The sequence below is a fragment of the Phalacrocorax aristotelis genome, chromosome 3, assembly GCF_949628215.1.
Source record: "Phalacrocorax aristotelis chromosome 3, bGulAri2.1, whole genome shotgun sequence".
NCBI lineage: Eukaryota > Metazoa > Chordata > Aves > Suliformes > Phalacrocoracidae > Phalacrocorax > Phalacrocorax aristotelis.
The window spans coordinates 23,088,500-23,109,650 of record NC_134278.1 but is presented as its reverse complement, the minus strand read 5'-3'; the positions used below and the strand labels follow the sequence as shown (position 1 = coordinate 23,109,650).

The window sequence follows — 21,151 nt, the reverse complement described above, 5'->3', positions numbered from 1 at the left end:
AATGATCAGATTGGAAGAAGCTAAATTTCATGTGCTGCCGTAAGAGGCATCCTCTTCCACCTCTAACCTCGCATTAGCCACATCAAACTAGGGGAAAACCATTAATTCCTGTTCTACCAGCTGCATTTTGGGATTACCACTTGGATTGCTTGACAGACAATCACTGCAACCTGAGCTGGCAGTTCTGAACTGTAGCTAGATGCCTAAAAAGGGGGAGTGAGAAAGGAGATGTTATGTACAAATAAGAAATTACTTTGCTTCCATATACAGCATTTACAAAATTTCGACATGAATATATTCTCTGTAGTTCCCATATGTTTTGAAATAATGGAGAGTTCCTAGGACAGCTGTCAGAAAACCAGTCTTACAGTGTGAGCCTTAAAGAGTACAACATAACCGATTTACCAGAACAAAAGTTGAAAGGTACCTTGACTACTATATACGAATTTTTAGCAGTCATAGGGGTATTAAAATTGTGATAGTCTAAAAGATATGGAAGATGCAAGGTATGCAAGTCAAGGCAATAACCTCATTAGGCCAGGTGGCACAGCCAGGAAAGGTGCTCAAGGTTCTGTGTGCACAGGCTTTTCAACAGGTCACGGCAATTAATCAGGTTTTCACAGACACTTGTTCAGAAAACATATGTGAAAAAGGGAGACTTTTCAGTCTTTCTGACAAAGGCATAGCAAAAGGAAGACTGGCACCTGAAATTAGACAAATTCAACCTTTCCACAACATTGCAACTTCCTAGCACTAAGGGTAATTAAATATTGGAATGGCTTACCAGGGGAGCTGGTGGACTCGCCATTGCTTGGAGCTTTAGGACGAGATTAGATATCATTGTAAAAGAGATGCTTTAATCCAGCTTCTGGAAGTTCTCAACATGCCCATAACACTTGCAGCGCTGCATTAAGACAATGACTATAATCAAATCTCATACTTTAGGGTTTCAGCTGATCAACTGCAAGGGTTATAAAGAATTTCTTTTTTTCTTTCACATAAAAAACAGACACATACTTTGGTGTGGTTTATATCCTGATCTGTCTCTGAAGTAGCAGAGATTGCCCACATCTGCAGGAATCACAGGGGAGCTGATGCAGTGGCCAGTGATGATATGGAAAGTACTTTTTCTTAGCCCGAAATTCACCAAGTGGTCATATCCTAATGTGAGCTCACTTTGAATTCAAAGCCATCTGGATGCAAAACACCTCTGACCTGGGAACTGTGTGATTAGGTGAGTGCAGAACCAGGCTTGATCTGTGTGCCCAGCTAAGGGCCTGGCATTAGCACCCACTCAGCATCGCACTAACCAGCTATGTGACTTTTGGAAAGGAGCCGTTTTCATGCTCTGCTGCTGCAGAGCACTGGCAAAGGGTCAAATGAAAAAACTGTTGGATCACCATACCCTTAGAGGTCTTGTTAATGGATCTTGCTGGATTGGCTCAAAGGAAGCCCTTTTCCCGAGGTGAGATAAACAGAAATCTCATTTGAGTTTGTGTTTGTTCAGTGAGAGATCCAAATCACCTGTTACTACACTAAGATCATCTGGACATATCTCATCTAATTAACTAACTGGTATTGAAGAAGCATACGTAACACCTTGATCTCTTCTATCTCATGAAAATTAACATGCTTTAGCCCAACTAGAGTTATCATGTTTACCCACAGATATGAGGACGGATTTAATATCCTGTGTTCTCCAACGTACCTAGATACAAAAGCATCCCTTTTAGTGTTTAATTTAGCTACATCTGTAACTATACAATCTGCACTATTTTAGCAGAATACTGTCACGACTTAATTATTAAATGCAAGTAAAAGTGAAGACAAGACAAGATATTCTACTGTTTTTACAGTTTTGTGTGAAAAGAGTATGTCTCAACTCTGTCAAATAAAGCATAAAATGAGAATTGGTTCCTCTAGCGATTTCTGTGAGCTGCACAGTGGCATGTCCATACTGTGAGTCTCCAAATACCTGTTTAAGTCAAGTCCACATTTCCAGGCTTTTATTCTTCTCAGCTACCTATACTATTCTCCTACGTCCCTTTGACAGTGAGTTAGCTTCAAAGATATTTCTGTCTGTGCTATATAATGGGCCATTTGATGGAGTTGTGCACAGCTACACCTGAAATGTAATGCAGCCATATAATTAACCTGTCCTGCAATTCAGGACATTTTCCATGCAGAGTAAGGATGGTTTCTCTTCACCACAATTCTGAAGCATACATATTACTATAAGGCTGTCTTGTCAGTATTGGTCATTACCATTATGTTAAGATTGTCGTATTTCAAAGTAAGAATGGGACACACACCTAGCCCTACCTAGTGACACAAAATACTCAGAACAAAAAGCAGATGTAATTTTTAAAAAGGAAAAAAAAAAAGACTGATACTGCTTGTCTCTGTGTCTGTCTTGGTGATACATGCATGTATTTGACAACAGTTGTGAAGATCATGTTTACAAGTTGGCCCTCTTAAGCGGTACATAATTCCATGAGCATCCTTACTGAACCCAAACCAGACTACTCAGAATAAGTCTCCTCATCTGGGATGAATCTGCACTTACAGCCTAGGCATCACTTGGTCTGCTGCTGTATTTGAGTACAAATAGCTCTGACAGACTCTGTACCTGGATCTGCTCCACACTGCACGCAAATTTCGTGATAATGAACTTCTAATCTTTTTTTGATCATTTGTTCCACTGAGAGTCTTATGGCATACCTAATGCCCACAATGCAGGAATGCTTGGAAAACCTCAAATAAATGTACTGTCCCATGATTTTTCAAAAAATACTCTTTTAAACAAAAACTGAAGGAGGAATATTATGTTTTACGATAGACACATTAGAAGCCCATTACATAATAAAGACTAATATCGTTCTAATGATAAATATCATCACAAATTTTGAATAAATTTCTTTGGGATACAAGAATTATGCCTTAGTTTTCACAACCTGTTCATTTGAAGGATTATTCAAGAGAAGTTTGAATACAGGAAGTGTCTGCACATTTGCATTAGAGAAGATATTTACTTTATCTCACAGGGTGCTCATTTATATTCTTCCTGTGCCAAAATTTTTACCCGAGTAACACAGAAATTCACATGATCACTGAGCATCAAATTCTGTACTCTTGTATTTCTGCTAAAAATATCCCAACTCAAAATGTTTGGAATGTTAAGTGATTATAGTCGTAAGATTCTAAAATTTTTAATTGAATGGACTATTTTTAAAGTTAATTTCCATGCAGCATAAACAATGGATGTGTGCAGTAGCATTCAGATAATGAACATAATTTTGTTCTCATCCTTTCTTGATTCTCTACTGAAAATGATGTTATTACTGTTCAAAATCTGTTTCCTGTACATTTCTAGTAGAACTGGAAACTCAATCTTGTATTCCTTGAATTTTAGCCTTCCTTAAACACTGCAAGGTGTTTTATTTCATTCCTTACAAAATCACATGCAAGTTTGAACTTAAAATATTTTTATTAGGATTTGGTATTTAAATTAATGCTTCTCCCACCTTGATTTGCTTAATGTTTAAGACACTACAGTTAACATTTAAAGCAGATTTTCCATTCTATTCTTTAAACTAGTGCATGTAATAGCTACTTCTTCTTCATTTATCTGAAATTTAAAAAAACCCTAACAGTACAATTTTGACATGTAACAAAATGCTGTAAGAAGCATACCTATTAAATTTTACCCTCCCCCCAAAAGAAAACTCAATAAACTCAATATGAAACAAACAAATAACAATCTAACTGTCCACTTCCCTAACAGTACAATTTTGACATGTAACAAAATGCTGTCAGAAGCACACCAATTAAATTTCATGCGCCCCCAAAAGAAAACTCAACAAACTCAATATATAGCGAATAAATAACATAATCTAATCTAACTGTCCACTTTACCTGGAAATGCATGCCCTGTTAGAGAATCCAAATCTGAAATTAAAACAGTGAGAAGATAATCTTTAACACTGATTTAATATTAAAAAAAAAAACAAAATCAAAACAAATCCTGGCACCAAGTATCACATTATCACCAACATAAAATTTTAGTCATATATATGAAAAGAAAAACCAGACCACTTAGCATTACATTATGGAGTTTTTCCTTTCCATAATTATGTAAAGATATAAAGTAGGATCTAAAGATGAAACTCTTGAACACTATGAGAAACTAATTTACTTGACTGTTTAAGACAGACATACCACAATTTAACAGGAATTTTACAATATTTTTTAAATGAACCGCTGCCTTCAGAAGCCTATATCTTCAGTATAGGCATTTGTTCAGACGTCGTACATAAGAACAATAATTAGAAATCCCCAGCATGCTTTTTAGATGATATAGATTATACCATTTAAGAAAGATTTTCTTTCTTGATCATAACAAATAACAGATCAATTTTGTCTATCCTAGTGTTCATTCTTTCCTATTTTTTCAAAAATCAGCTTTTTTAAAAAGTAGAAGAGAGCTCGAGGTATTCCTGCTGACACCACAAAGCATAAATCAGGGCTCCACCCATCAACTCCCATCCGAAGAGAGAGCAGGGAGATGCACCAGTGGCCCTGGTGGCAGCGGTGGCACCAGAATGACCCCTCCCCAACTTGCACCAGAATTCAGAATGCCATCTTTAAAGTGCTTTGCCCCACCTTTGGAAATTCCATGTTCTTAACAGAGACATATAGGGGTTGGACTAGATGACCTCTAAAGGTCCCTTCCAACCCAACCATTCTATGATTCTATATTTAGTAACTTTGAGGTGTTATACTCAGAGATTCACTTGTAAATCTGTAGCCAGAACTAAAATAGTAGTTAGCTCTGATAAATTATGGTCACAATATCAGCGATGGTGGCTATGGCATTACCATGGTGGAAGGCTAATTCTCAGGCATACATGGCCAAAATACCCTTCGTAGGTAGTGTTCTGTCATGCAAGGCAGTGATGTGAGCACATTTAGAAAACAAGTCCTATTGCTAGGAGCATTCCACCAGTTCCCAACCGGCTCACCAAGACAGCATGTGTGACCCTCAGACTGTCCTCCTTCCTATCGACTCACACGTGCGACGGCAGAAGGACGCAGTAGCTACATTCTCTTGGAAAAGCACAACAGGCAGATTGTGCCTGACCTATTTACCCTAATGCTTGTACATATGAGTTCACCTGGCATTTATAGGAATTGAATGTATTTATTAGCAGTGCCTGGAAAAAGGTAATTGGGCAATCCCTAGATTATTAGAAACTTCCAGTACCATTTTTAAACTACTTCATCTTAAAAAAAGATTTTGTTTCCTGATTGCAACAATCAACAGGTACAAGTTTCTAGGTTAATGGTTTAGGCCCCAGAAATCCTGAACCTCGTGTAATACAGTAACTGATTCTAAAAATTAGTGGGAAAATATTTACCAATGAACTCCAGGATATACACCTTCTCCTACCGGGAGACAGGAGGAAAGTGTGCTTGGCTTTAAGAATTTATAACTGTTAAATGAGATAAATTTCCTACGGACTAAGAACGTGCTTAATGTCGTAAGTGAACATGAGAGAAAAACTACCCAAAATGTGAGAAATGTACTGGAGAGAATTGCTTTCTGAAATCCAAGATAGTGAACACAATGCATTACCTAACACTTCCAGCGTGGGGGGTCTCAAGCTTTATCATACCAAACTTTATAAAAAACGACAGCAGAAAGAAAAACTAATCTCAGCATTTTTCTTCCAGAGCCTGAGAGACAAAATATTGCTGTTGCCCCCTAGGGTCCCACAAAAACTCCACCAACACCAGATTATTCATAAATGGAGTATCTAGCTATGCAGGGACTGCTCTTTGAAAGCTCAGAGGCTGGATGCAGCCACCATGCAAATCTGGATCATCCCACAAAAACATGTAATACTTGAACTGCCCAAACTGCTGCCACTGTGCACGCGCTGTGGCTGCACATCCTGCAACAGCAATATTGTGTTTGAAAACATCTGTTCTGTTATTTTAATGATGAAAGTGCCCTGATGCAAAACCTGAAAATACAAGAAAAAGAATGGTGGTGATGGGGGAAGTCTTGCTCCTGTAGTAGTAGAACAATATCTACTCAGACACTGGGATTTAAATGAAAAATAACAACCCAAACCAAAAAAGTGGGACTTATTTCTGGAAAGTGCATGCACATTTTGTGACTTGCAGAAGAAATCACTGTAAAAATATTTTTCTGAAGTAATGCAGATAACTTAATGCAAATTAATTAGGCACTTGTCCCAGGATAAAACAGGACTATTTTGTAATATTCCATGTTAAGCTAATGATATATATTGTGGACGTGTTTATTTTCTTACAAGTCGACCTACACTCGCTGAAAACAAGGTAGTTTGTCACCCGAGCACAAGTGTCCTGTGTGAACTGTTAAATAAAATCAGACCTACTTTGCTAGCTGAAACCAGAAGAGTTTATGGCATATTGAACCCACAAATCATGATCCACATGCCCCAATTCCATCATTACATTTCACAAAGAATGATATGAGCTGACACCACATAGGCAGGCAATGTAAAGTTTCCCACATAAAGATAAATACAGTGTGCAGCATTTCCCTGCTAGACTTCAATACATGCAATTACTGCAGTTATAATGGAATGAAACCTTTGCTGTGACTGAAACAACTGTGGTATTCAGTCTCCGCCATAAGATTTCTTCTACTCTTCTATGGACTCCAAGGGCAGGAGGAAAATCAACATTTCGTGTTATTGTTCAGAAAACTTTGCAGTTTCTTGGACTGATTTTCAATTAAGTAAGCCTGGTCAGGTGGAATCCAATTTTCCTCCATTCCATTTATTTAATGAATTGCCTTGATTTGGCACCATTCACTTTTATTTTCATATGTAAGGCTTTCTAAGCAAAGAGCAGAAATATGAGGTGAAAGTGGAGTACATGCAAATGAAACACATTTCTATCCCCATTTTAAGGCAAAAGAGCTAGCATGTCCACAACAGCAATTAGTAATGAATTGTATTCATGCAATCCATACGTGATTCATACTATAAGTCATTGATTTAAGCAGAAAAAACAGTGATTTGATGATAAACCTGACCTCCAGTTATATTGCATAGCATGATTTTTAAAAAGGGAGAGGATGTACTTCTCAGCAGGCAGTATCCTTGGTACGCCACGCTCATTTCATTAGCTCAGTGCAAAACAGACGTTGGAGATGGTACAAGCTTTTCATGCCAATAAGCTAATTGTTTTTTCCTAGCACTGATTAGCAAAGATAAAGTCCTGTCTATATCTTGCCTCCAGGGCCCTGTTCCTCCTATTTCAAAAACAGTGTACACTGCACAATCCAGTACGCAACCTTTGACTTCCACTTGCATGGTACTCCTATGCTTACAGTAAAATATCAAAGCACGGTATAGCTGTCACTGACAGGCTACTAGTGCCAAATGAATGGAAGGGATGATTTTTACAGTCCACAGAAAACATATTTAAGGTGCAGAGCACATGTAAGTCATTTAACATGGCATTGTCAGTGAGATGATGAAATACTAAGCCTTCTCTGGAAGCTGATACCTTAGAAAGGTTAGGAGAAGCTAAATGAATGCTAAATCACGCTCTTTTGAAAACACAAGTTTTCTTCCTGCTTCTAAGTGTTTAATAGATACTGCCAGCAGGAAATTAGTGTCTCTGCTTTGCTAAACTTCCACAGTTAGACTCAATCTTACTTCGCTAAAAGCCTGTAACTGAGCAGCAGAGCTCAAGAGCCATTGTTGATATGCACAACACCTGGACCATGAATTCTACAAAGCTCATGTCTTCTTTAAACAAGAAGAGAGGAGTGAGGTTCAGCCCCTCATAAAATTGGGAATACGAAAGGAGAGAAAAACGCTGGTCATGAAGAAGGAAGTAAAGAGCTGACATCTAGCTGCAATGGCTGAGGATGTGAGATGGCTTGCATTAACCAGAAGTTACAACTGTAGCTTTGACAATCAGGTCAGTGAAAACTATTGGCATGTAAGTCCTAGGACCGGATTTGGATTGTGAGTTTGGCCGTACCCAGATTTGGGGTTGTATTTGGTACTAACCAAAACTAAAGCCAGAGGCTAAACTGGAAGCAGTTCTTTGCATTAGCCTCTAGAAGGGCAAAGTTTCCTTCAGCTTCGGAAATGATGTGCATTAGTCACTAAAAAGCTGTTTTTGCAGTAGAGGCAACTCTTACACAGTCCCATTGCCTAGACTTGGGTCTGCACTATTTATCATTATCCTGCCACTGTGCCCCTAACCTACTGCAGTGAAACTGCTTTCAGGGTCTTTCTAATTTTCATTGATATATTACTGCATTCATTTGCCACCAACCCTGTTAACAGCACAATTATCATTTTAATGGGAATGTAAACCTTTTCTGAGAGAATTTCCCTGATGAGAAGAAAAAAAGAGCAGAAAGGTTGCACTTAGGAATTCATAATAGCACAATCAGCATCTTACAAACCCACAGCTCACTTGCACTGGTTGTTGCAACTTATTTTTACTCTTGAAGATAATGCAAAGGAAAACAAAATAGCTGAACAGTTAGTTATGAAGACAACAATATGATATTACAAAGCTGATTTATTTCTCTGATTTAACTTGATACCATCAATCTATTGATAAAAAATTGTATCATATCGAGACAGGTAGATCACATCTACAGTGTTAACCGGGGTTTTGTCTTGCCAGCTTTCTTTTCAGAGATATCATGAAGAGTGGGACTCAACTTTACTTTTCCTCCATAGAGGTGTCTACATGTGAGCAAGGTGTCTGAGCTTCCATTAGCTCCAACGAAGAAGTAGTTGAAATTGAGTCAATTGATTACATTGAAAAGTAGAAATCAAACTTGGTTAGATAAATAGTTAGAACAGCTCTTCCCATTGACAAGATCTCTAAGAACTACAGTAGGAGCTTAGACAGCTACATGCATAACCTATAGTGTAGGTATTTGGAGCTGAGTCTCGCCAGGAGAATATCTTTTAGGAAAATAATCTACGTATATGGACTTGGATGAGACAGCCACAAGAATAATATGGGAATGATTTATGCATGGAATATTAGCTGTTTTCCAGTTTGTAAATCTCATAGCCTCAGATCTCTGAAATGGCTAGTTAAAATAAGTCCTAGACAAAAATAATCTTTGAGCCTCTAGTGCAAAAACTTGCTAGTCATTTTCTCCACTCTCTTAAAGTCATAGCACAATTACATAGGATGATGCTTGCAGCCTTATATTTTGACTTCTGATTTGATGCTTTTCTGATTTGATGCTATTTTGCCCTCTGATTTGACTTGGACAATGGGCACAAACTGAAACAGAGAAGGCTCCATCTGAACACCAGGAAACACTTTTTTTTTTTCCTACTGTGAGGGTGACAGAGCAGTGGCACAGGTTGCCCAGGGAGGTTTTGGAGTCTCCTTCCCTGGAGATATTCAAAAGCCATCTGGACACGGTCCTGGAGCACCCTGCTCTGGGTGGCCCTGCTTGAGCAGGGGTGTTGGACCAGATGACTTCCAGAGGTCCCTTTCAACCTCAACCTTTCTGTGATTCTGTGAGATAATACCAATTGTTGAAACAACCCAAGGGCTGCATATGGCTGCAGTGTTGACAGACCAGGAGAAAGAAATGCATTTTTCCTGATGAGGGGATTGAATCATTGAGGGAGACAGATCACAAAAAATATTGATTAGCAGAGCTTTCATTAATAAGCTTGCTCTTATTAACAGGATCCATGTGTTACTATTAATATCTGATAAGCATTCACACTGCCCATGCATGCCTTTGCTCATTCAGCTCACTCTTGCACCTGCATACTCACTCAGCTACCCCCTAGTGCATGGCTAGGACAGCAATCCCAGCTGCTTGTGCAGAGGTGCAGGGTCATAGGAGCTCTCAGGTGGGTGTCCAGAGAGTCACTCAATGGGTCCTTAATTTCATCAGGTGTATATGTAATCCTGCAGCCTGGCTGCATGTAGCAGCAGCACCCTCTTGAATGTGCTCCCATTTACACAACTGGCTGTTGATGCCAGTGTTGGCAAGCGGCCAGGTGCAGCCAACTTTTGGTGCCCCAGGTTTAGCAGTTCTTGCAGAGCCAGCCACACTGCCAATCTCAGGAGCTTATCAGTGCCTGGGAGACTGCTGCACACTGCTCTCTGCAGCCTGCTGTATCCTCATGACTTTCTCCATCCATACACCTAGGTACCTATAGAGATCACTCACACAAGCTCACACGGAAGGCATTTTTATGCAATGCAGCCTCTTTCCCACTACGTGATATGCTTTAGCAGAAGAAGCTAGTGGGAGACCTAAAATCCTGTTGTTCCAGATGCACATTTTTACTTACGTAGTAGTTGTGATAATCACAAGAGCTGGCAGTACTAAAAAATGTAAGTTATCCTTAAAAGATTATATTCAAAACAATATGGTAAAGGAGGAAAATACACTTCCAAATTTAATAAAGCGTCCTATTAAAATAAAAAGCTCTCTTAAGATACAGTTAACTTTTTGGCCTCCCCTTCCCTTGAATAGCAAATATTAATTAAATGTATTTTCTTTAGTTTCCATAGAATAATTTCATTTCTTTGTTCCTGAGTTTATTAGGGCTTTTGTGTTAAAATGTCACCACCCTCTATAGAAAATAAGTTGATATTACATTAAAAAAATTTTATAATATACTTTTATAAAAGCTTTAGGTTATTATATCAAAAAATATTTGAGATATTGGACAGAGGTGATTGTAAACATATCCTCCAGGTCTGGTTTGACTTGACTGAGCTCCTTAAGTAGGTCCATAGTGGGTAACATACTTCAGAGTAGAAAAAACTGAGAACTACTGACCCTGGCCAGCTTAACTGGATCATGGCCGTCTTCTGTTCCTACACAGCTTATGTTTTCCTCATTTCTTTGCTCTGTCTCACTTTAAAAAAACTAAAGAAAAACAACCACCAATTAAAAATGAACTCCCCAAAACCAGTCTCCTTACCTTTTGAAAGCCATCATTAATCCATTTTTTCCTCCTGCTGCTCTCAAGCAAGCTGCCTGCATCATGCTTCCTAGTGTAATCATGGCCTCAGGACTGGTTTATCCAAACTCGGTACAAGGTTTTTAAATAACATCTTAAAATATGTTGTAGAACTTACAGCTGCATACAGCCATCTCAAGATCTGAACATTAATGCTTTCCGAAATAGATCTCATCAGGAAACAAAGTACATTATGGCTGAAATCCCAGCCCAGTTTCCTGCAGTGATGGATGCTGCACTGACAGCGGCAGCAGCACCCACTTTACTCGAGTGCTGAGAGACTTCATTTCGGCAGCATTCGCTAGCACTTAGATAGCAGTGTTGGAGGACCCCTATCATCAGTGGTAGGTGCACTGTAATTTGGAACCCCTTGCAGTTCACAACAGACTTACTGCCCCATATTGAGCCACGATTTCCCAGAGGACTACACAGGCGTGCTGTCCTCACCACATGTAGTAATCCCAACGCTTTGAGGAAGGCACACTATCTACAGGCACACTGTAACAGGGAGCGCTACAGCTCCTAAATCCTACTCGCGTTCAATGTGTACATATGTAAAACTAACTCGCACATATAAATGAAAAAGTTTCTCAGAAACATCAGTACACACATTATTCATGCTTCCCCCGGTGACTTCCACTTGTGCAGCTGGTTTAGCCATGAAAGAGGTGAAAGAACTAATTTCCTAATATACTTTAATTTCTTAGCATGTCTACAAACATTTTTAAGCTCAGCAGCACTTTTAACATGACGAATGGCTGATCATTGAAGAATCAACACCTTATATCCAAAACTTTCTAGAAAGTTTTAATTCTAACTGATTTTTTTATGGACATTTGTGAATTTATTCCAGTCCTCTCAGAACCAAAGCCTGCACGTATCCAGGATCTACGGAGCCATTGTTAGTACTGTGATGTTCTTCACCTAATAACCTAATAACTCTGGGTCAGAGCTGATTTCTAACAAGCTAGCTCAAAAGGCGAGTATAACTCTTCCTTATCTGCCTGAAAAAGACCGTACAGAAACCACACGGTTTCCCAATAAAGGAGATGTCTAACATAGACAGCCATGGGTAATTTATAGTTATTTAACCTACAAAAAATTTTTACTTGTAGGTAGAGTTTCAATATCTGACAGCAAATAGGTGGTAGAATTTTCAAAGTCTAGTTGAATCTGACCTATGCATTCAAGCACACTCTCTTCCCATATGAAAAGTGAAAACTTAAATTTATTTTGCATTAACGTGGAGCATACACACCCCATGACTCAGGAGAAGCAATGACATAATACACATCACGATATGGTGATATCATGACTCTCAGAAATACTGAGATATCTAATTTTCCAGACCAGAAAACCACACAATAGGTGAAGGAAAAATGTGCTAAATAAAAATCAACCTGTTTATGTAATGTTGAGACATTTGTGCAGTCTTCTGATGCCATTCTGGAGGCAGGCACTGGGCAAGTGAGGAGTCTCAAACGGAGGTTTAATAACACTATACCAAAAAATAACAAATATTTTTTTTTAGAAGATCAGTTTCCTGAAAATTGAACTGCAAAATAATATATCTGCTGAGTTTTATTGCAGTCCCTTTCTAAATCTGCTGTCTCCATGAGAAAGGCAAGAAATCCTGTGAAATTCAAATGTTCCACTTTATATCGCTATTCATGTCAAACACTATGTCATGTCTTTTGGAAGCTGCTTCTTCGTGTTGTCAGATTCTTTCAGTTTATCTCATTCTTTCTCTTGTTCTGGAAATGCCTCTTCTCTCACATTATTCCCTGATTTTAGTGACTTTGCTTTTTCCTTTAAGTTTATATAAATATAAGCTCTTGAATCAAGACGCATTTCTAAACAAAATATACTTTTTCTCTCATTTTCACTTCAGCATCAACTTCCTTTCCTCTAACTTATGTCAGATTGCTTTCAGGTTTGTGCTCAGCTTGATCTGGTCTTTCATATATCATTCATTACCTTCTGCTGGCCAAGCCACAGTATTTTTTCATATTCATTTTCCTGTCTTTTTTTCCTTTTATCATATAAAACCGAGAACTTATTATTAAGCAATCTTTCAATCCTTTGATGCCCTGCCTGGTTTCAGAGAGACTAAATAACTATGTTTATACGTTGACATGTAAAGTACCAAGTTGAGCTTTATATGACAAAGCTGACTCAGTGACTTACTAAATATTAGGACAATTCCTGTTACGCTAAACAAGCTGAGTCTTCCAAGTACATTAGATTTGCAAAAGCTAGTGGGAAAAAAGAAAAAAGCATCTACTTAAGTACTTAAAGGGGAAAAAAATCATTAGAAGTGCAGGCAATGAAGCATTTCCATGAGGCAAGCCCAGGAGTTTGCTAACAGATTAATGCCTTTCCAGAAGGAAAAGTTAGAAGAGATTTGGCACAGCCTATGCATATATTTTGTAATCTCCAAAACTGGTATACAAGAGAGACTGATTAGGGCTAGAAGAATGTAGCACTTCTACATCTCAGAAGATATATGAAGGAGAAAAAAAAAGTTGTTAAATGTTAATTTAAAAAACCCCACAAAACAAAAATGCCTACTAACTGACTTTCTACATGAGAAGCAATTATATTTCCGATATAAGGACTAAAAAACTTAAGAAGGGCTAAAAGTGAAAACATGAGAAATTTGTTATAAAGGACACCGGATTTAAAACAGAATTCAGGAACTACACTGGTGAGACTATACAAATGTAAGCAATGTTATTTTCTATGAACTCTGCTTCCGAAGTATTTCAAAGAATAATTGCACAGAACTCTAAGGGCTTTTAAATCATTGAGGTCACTTAACATGAGTACTGCGTATAAAGTTTAAAGTTTATGTCAGGTCAACAAATACTTGGACTCTATTTGCTTGAGAAAAATATCCTTTTTGGGGACCAGCTGTATTACGTACACATCGACGAAATCAGCTTCCATTGCAAAATGTTTCTTTAGCTCTCATGTGGATCTTAGTTCAGAAAACTAGTGTGCTCTGACAACTGCTCTGTGTACTCTGAAAATGAAGACCAGTTTTTCTTAATATTTTGAAGATAATCAGTTGACATAGGTGTTAAAACATTATGCTACAATACAATGGTAACTGCGATTTTGTTTTTACTTTCTCATTACTGCTCACTGCCTCTTCAAACTTTGTTTAGTTAAACCTTTTCAAGCCTGTGGCAATATCTGAAGAGACTGTGTTAAAATTAATTAAATCTTTGAAAATATTTAGCCAGTCCCGCTTTTATTGAGTTTTCTTGAAAGTGATGTCAATGAGAAGAGCAGCAGGTACAGGTTTTCCTTCTGTCCTATCCTATCACAATACTCAGGATAGAGATGGATTCCGGTGTAGGCTTGTGAAAGACAACTTCAAGGGGGAAAATGCTACAGAAACTCTTAATTTTAAGATACGGTACGATACTGTTGCAGAAAAAAAAAAAAAAAGTCAGAAAATATATTTTTCTTTGCCAGGACCATAAAGGGCCTGGAAGGAGATAAGAACTATGATATACCACAAAAGTTCAAAACATGAAATAATCTACTCCATTTCACTGGTTCCCATACTCCAGGCAATGAAGAGAAGTATGAACCAGGCAGGTTGCTAAAGGAAGCCATGGAAATTAGGGAAGTTTATCAATTCTAGACAATTTATATGATGTTGCACAAGAAGCACGCGTGTGCCTGTTTATGCACGCTAGAAACAGGAGCAAAGGAGAGGATGTTGCAGGGGCCCCTGCTGATTCCACGCGCAGCGACCAGCATCACCAAGTAGCAGAGGCAGATTCACAGCACATTGCATCTGAGCTAATAAGCCATTTCAAGATCAGAGGCTGTAGTCCAAAGCCATCTGAACATAGCTACTATGCTTCAGGGCCCATGTTGACCAGTCCACATCACACCAAGCTGTTGCTTTCTTTGAATATCTTTTCCTGAGAGGAAGTCTTTATCAAAAAAAAAAAATATCACAGAACTTCCCTTCTTAACTAGCTGACTTCCCACAGCCAGCATAGAGGCAAAGGGACAAAGGAACCTCCACCATTTAAACAAACACTATAAGAATGGGTCGACAACCCATAACACAAGGCAGCATACAATAATAACTGCCATAATGATATGTGGTTCACGTGTCATTCACTGGACAACAGTGAGCATCTGAAGTGGTGTTTTAAGAAAGTTGTCAATATTTTCAGTGATAAACACCAGAGTTTAATACCAGTGCAAGACCCCCTTTGATTTCATAGTGGTAAGAATTGTGCTGAATTCAGACAGAAAAGACCATGAAACAGGAGAGGGGATTTCATGGGGGAAAGTTTGTGATAATGTAATTAAAATCTCTGTGCACAAGGGAACCAAGTAAAGGATGAATTGGCTTTTGCCCATGGGCATTTCCAGATCTGATTGCTTCACTCAGCTGGTTTGGCATTCTTTCAGCACAGTTTTGTGCTTTCAACATTTTTCATGCAGAATATAACCAGAGGAAAAGTTATTTCATGATGTAACTCACTGGAGTCAGTGGAATTACTCCAGTATGGAAAATGGTTCACCATCAAAAGTGTTTGATTTTGTAGATCTTAAATATTCAACTATAAGATGAAATAACAACTATTTATTCATAACTTAAATCCTAGGTATGACTCTTCTGAACATTATTGTAAAATGCATGAGTGCACAGGTAAAACAGAGCAAACAGTTCGCTTATCTCTAAATCCAGGATGCATACCCATGAGCTACAAGCTAATTCTGGGCACTGACATGCAAATAGGCAAGCTGCCAAACTGTCAGGGGTCTCTCTCGCTTTGACCAACTTTGCCTTTGAAAAGCTTCTCCAAAGAAAATGCACGGAAACCGCTTTGTTCTCTGGGATAGATTCAGCCTCAAAAAATCAGCAGTTTCAAATGGAAGGGAAAGACTTATCAGAATATTCTAAAAATAACTGCATTTGAAGGCCAAGTCTGGTCTGCAGTGTGTAATTTGAGCTGATCTTTTCTAAAGGACAAAGACTTCCTTTCATATTTCAGCATATCTACATATTATATGTCCTGGAGGTTACTTTAACAAAATACCTAACAATAGGAAGGTTGCATTACCTTTTTCTTAAAACCAGCTTTGATACGGAAATAGATCTGCCTCCAAAATGAACTGGTTAGACTTTGTAGAAACAATGTCTTCTCATCTGGGTATATTATGAATACAAAATTCAATGCAACATTAATGTTGATATCGTGAGAGCCATAAAAACAGATCCTTCACTCACCCCCCAAAAAAAAACCAACAAGAAAAACCCCCAACCTCACAACTCTGGAGTTCATCCATAAACAAAATAAAATAAATCTTGCAATTTAGAAAACTCAGAAGAACTCTGGTAACACTTGTTTCTATTCGTAATGTTAATTTACTTCGGTAGCACTGCTTTGTCATTTTATTTTATAGCATGCCTGTCAGGAGCTTTAGTTATAATGTAAAAAAGAAAAAAAAAGTGAGAAAAACAGTCCAAACAGCTTTTGATTCTTGTCTTATTATTAAACATAGCATTTAACCTGATGCAACTGAATTTTATGAGAGGACCTCTTGTTTAATAAGATATGTCATTTTTCCTACTCTTGCTTAAAATGATTCAGGAAGATTCAGTTGTTTTCAGGCACTTATTATCAATGAAATTATTTTTAGGAAAGGGAGCTATGTTTTCTGTGTCTTACAAATCTTGCAGTGATTTAGTTGTTAGAAAAACTATTGCACTGACATAAAGTGGAGAGGATAATATCTATCTTTTACATTTCTTAGTTTAATTGTCTTACTGCAACTGAATATGACACACAATGTAAGAAAGATTAATGATGAGAGAAAACTGAAGTCAGCAGCCTCAGGCAAGACAGTTTCTGAGAACGGGTTTTATAATCTCAGAAGAGATATGATTAACTTTAAATGAATTTGAATTTTTTTCCTTTTTCTTTCTTTTTTGGGACAGCACTACAAGACTCTTTTGATTCCTTCTGCATTCTGAAGAAAATTTACAGCTTTCCAATTCTTGAACAAATTCTACATAAATTCAAACAGTATTTCACCCAAGCTTATTACATAGCGTCACAAATTTGCTAACATTGATAAAGTTCTTAACTATGATTGAAGGTATCCCTGTCATACCCGTCCTAAGTTTCATCAGTAGATTCAGCTCTGTAGTAAAACAAACAAACCAAATGGATTCTAAGCAATTAGAGCAGCAATGGTGAAGTATCATTTCCTCCCGTCCCTAGAAGTCCTGCGGACGTACACCATCTGTCCCCACACACATCAAACTTCTACTGCTCCTCTTCCCTGCAAAGTCTTGCCTGGGCCTTGGCCTCTTCCTCTCGTCCACACACATTAAAAATATAAAGCAAACCTCTTTTCTCATCAGAGAGATATTAGGACATTGGCAACTCATCAGCTTTCTCCTCCTCAAGTCTTTGCTCTGCCGGGAGCCACCCTGGGTCCTGAGAAAGCAGAGGATGTTACAGGAACGAGAGTCGCAGGCTAGTTAAACTGATGGAGTGATGGCTCCCAATATACAGCTCTGGCTGCTTCATCAGAAAACAGGTAAACTCCTGGCTCCCTCACTTCCCTTCTGCCCCTAGATTCAACTACAGGATATGCATGTGCCCTAATTCTCTTCCTCAAAAGTTTTCCTAATTTTTAACAATGTCTTCAGTATTGTGCATGTACCTTCAGGTGGAAGAGATTCTGTCATCAATATCCTTTTATTGACAAGGCTGTTGAAGGAGAATCATACCACCCTTCTGCCAACGAGCCAGCTGTATGTGCTTGAGTTCCCAGTTAAACAGATTTTCACACAAAAGGACCAACCACCATTAGTGAAAGCACTACTGCCACTGATTATATACAAAGGTAAAGTATATGCGCAAATCTTTGCATCTGGGTTGCTGTATATTCTGCACCTGATATGCTGTCTCCTCAGAGAACAGAAAAAATACTCCTCAGGCACTGCAAAATACAGAACCCTCAATCTTTCTGATTACTTGCTGAAGGATTCAGTTCTTTTAAGTAATTATTTTATAACAGTTTTCTTTAGACACAAGACCTGAAACTTTCACATCAAGAACTTCAAAATGCTGAGAGGTTGTGCAGATATACTGCCAAATTTTATCCCTGAGCCCAGGAAACAAAATGTACCAAGAAAAAAAAAGAAAGAAAAAAATGGAGAATCACAGAACCACAGGTTGGATGGGACCTCAGGGATCATCTAGTCCAACCTTAATAATATACTTCATCTTTCCCTTAAATTTTATCTCCAATAACCTTGTTCTACATTGGTCAAAGGAAAAACTATATAATCAGTAACATATAAAATATGTCAAACAGCTGGAATCACATCAAACTCCATTAGTATAATTAATATATACTATCTCAAACCCTAACTGTGAGGTCAGCTTTCAAAATGGTACCTGGCAATTTGATGCATGGTACTTTACTTAAAGTAGGTGCTGGAATTAAAAATACCTTTAAAAAGTAAAATTGAAATATGCATTACATTCAGCAATACTCATATTCTGAGAGTTCTCAGAGTCTCAAGGAAAAAAAAAGACATAATTTTCTATGCATAGACATAGCAAAGGTTGGCCTTTCTAGATTTTAGCTGCATGTTAAAGTTCTTTGTAATACAATGTACAAAGATAACAATAAAAGATATACAACGGACAGATCAAGGAATTCAGAATCAATGGCCTATGCCCAGCTCTAATACTGGTCTGCTGAGTAACTTCAGGAAATATTCTTTTTAATCATATCTGCATGTAGACTATGAAAAGTTAGCTATGTAGTATATGCTGTAAGTTTATTCTCCTTCTATAACCAACAGAGAAAGGCACATTTCCTGGGGGTGATTTATTCCATCTGAGGACAGGTCTGAAAACAGTTAGACTAATGCGTGCGTACAACCCTGGAAAACTTGTGGAACAACTAGTTATAGCACATTTATAAGTAGATTGAGGACAAAAAGATAGTTCATAGAATCACAGAATCATTAATTGCATGCCATTGAATCATAGAGTCATTAAGGTTGGCGATGTCTAAGATCATCAAGTCCAACCATCAGCACACCACCACCATGCCTCCTAAACCATGCCCTGAAGTGCCACATCTACACATTTTTTGAACACCTCCAGGGATGGTGACTCTACCACCTCTCTGGGCAGCCTCTTCCAATGCCTGACCATGCTTTCAGTGAAGAAATCTTTCCTAATACCCAATCTAAACCTGCACTGTCGCAACCTGAGACCATTTCCACTTCTCCTATCTCTGGTTATTTGGGAGAAGAAACCAACACCCACCTCACTACAACCTCCTTTCACTAGTTGTAGAGAGCGATAAGGTCTCCCCCTCAGCGTCCTCTTCTCCAGGCTAAACAACCCCAGTTCCCTCAACATCTCCTCATAAGACTTGTTCTCATTAGTTGTTAGTTATAGAATATTCTTCTTTTTAGTTAAATGATTTTTTTAGTGCCTTTCCGTAATTGGCTTTGCACTGTGTGTGTTCATTCTGGCCTGGCTGAGCAGAGCCCAGTGTAATTAGGGACAGGCACCTGGAGCAGTGGGCTCCCAGGTTTCCGCTGTGCCAGAAGCATACTGCTGCTTGGTACCTGTGGCTTGTAGCACATGCAGGAACATTTATTTCACACAAACTATTAAGTTATGCCAGATCTTGTGGAGAACAGACGAGGTATTAAGAGATTACAAAGGGAAAACAGAGCTTAAACTTCTAAAGGGAGGGGCCAGGGAGCAGAGGAGTTAAAGCTGTAGTCGTAAAGTATGTACAGTCGTAAAGCTGTAGTAATCAGAAATCCTGGAAGAAAAAAGAAATTTTTGAACAAGTAATGGTGTATAAGCACTTCGAAGAACACAAGGAAATGAGAAGCAGGCAACATTTAGTCTGTTTATCTAGAACTGAATGTCTGATAGCAGTCTTATATGTGAGGAGGAGCCATAGATAGCTCTTCTGTTGACTTTCTTACGGCTTTTGACACTGGCCCACATGCCAATGTCATCCATGTCAGACAATGTGAGAGACACGCCATAGATAAAATTACTTCAGATTGAATTGATGGAAAGCCAAAATCTTGCATCACAGACAGTGATTCACAGTTGAAACGGGGCATTCCCATTCAATACTGATGAGCGGGTGATGGCAATGTGAGGGTTTTTTTGGTCACATGGGACAGCATGTCATTGGGACAGCATGAGGACAGGCTTACAACTATCTTGAAAAACTAGAGACATTTCTTCAGGAAAAAAATAAACAAAATAGGATTGGATTCAGTAAGGACAAGTACAAGATACTGAACTCCAGAGGGAATAATTAATTGCAAGACACTAGATAGCGGACAAGTTGTCATGTGTCTATTCTACACAAAAGTGTCTGCTATTACAGTTTAGCACAAGTTAAATACGAGTAGAAAATGTCATACTATTTCTGGAAAAAATAAGCATCTTAATGGGACGTATAAACAAGAGCATAAGCTACAAGACATGGAAAGTAATTCTTTTTCCACATCCACTATAGGTTAGGGGCTCAGCCGTGTGCTGATTTGACAGGGGAGAGAGTACAGACAAGAGACTGATCAGAACTCTGGAAAACATGACCAATGAGAAAAGCTTAAAGAGTATGTGCTTTTAAGTCTAACAGAGATAAGACTAACAGGGTACAGTATCACTCCTCAATTGCCTGAAAGGCTGTTGCTAAAGGGAAGGAATAACCTATTTCAACTTTCATATGCAAAAAATAATGAGCTTATTATGAAACAGGGAAGACTCGGGTCAATCATTAGCTGAACTTTCTAACAGCAAGGATAGAGAAGCAGTGGAAGACACCTGCTGGGGATATTTTGGCCTTTCCATTGTTGGAAGCACTGAAAACCAGGTTAGACCAAACATCTGTTCAGCATCACTGATCCTGCAGGGGCAGGGGATAGGCTGGCTGTTCTGTGCAGCTCTTTTCTTGATCTATTTTTCTGAAAGCGTATGTTCTGTTTATTACAGGGATCTACTAGTAATATTGTGAATGACTATCAGATTGGTCCTTGCCAGTCAGTCGATGGTAGATCTATATAT

The 21,151-nt window shown here is 38.4% G+C and overlaps 1 protein-coding gene across 2 annotated transcripts in view; it reads right to left on the bottom strand.

The window, feature by feature from the left end:
- DLGAP2 (DLG associated protein 2) overlaps positions 1-21,151 on the bottom strand; it is a 487,901-nt gene that overhangs the window by 162,624 nt on the left and 304,126 nt on the right. Inside the window, exon 4 of one of the 2 annotated variants that reach the window (XM_075086917.1) lies at positions 3,916-3,948. In XM_075086917.1, coding sequence (XP_074943018.1) covers positions 3,916-3,948 — 33 coding nt within the window. Of the gene's footprint in view, positions 1-784; positions 898-3,915; positions 3,949-21,151 lie in introns of those variants that run through there. The other variant, XM_075086916.1, reaches the window with a different exon arrangement.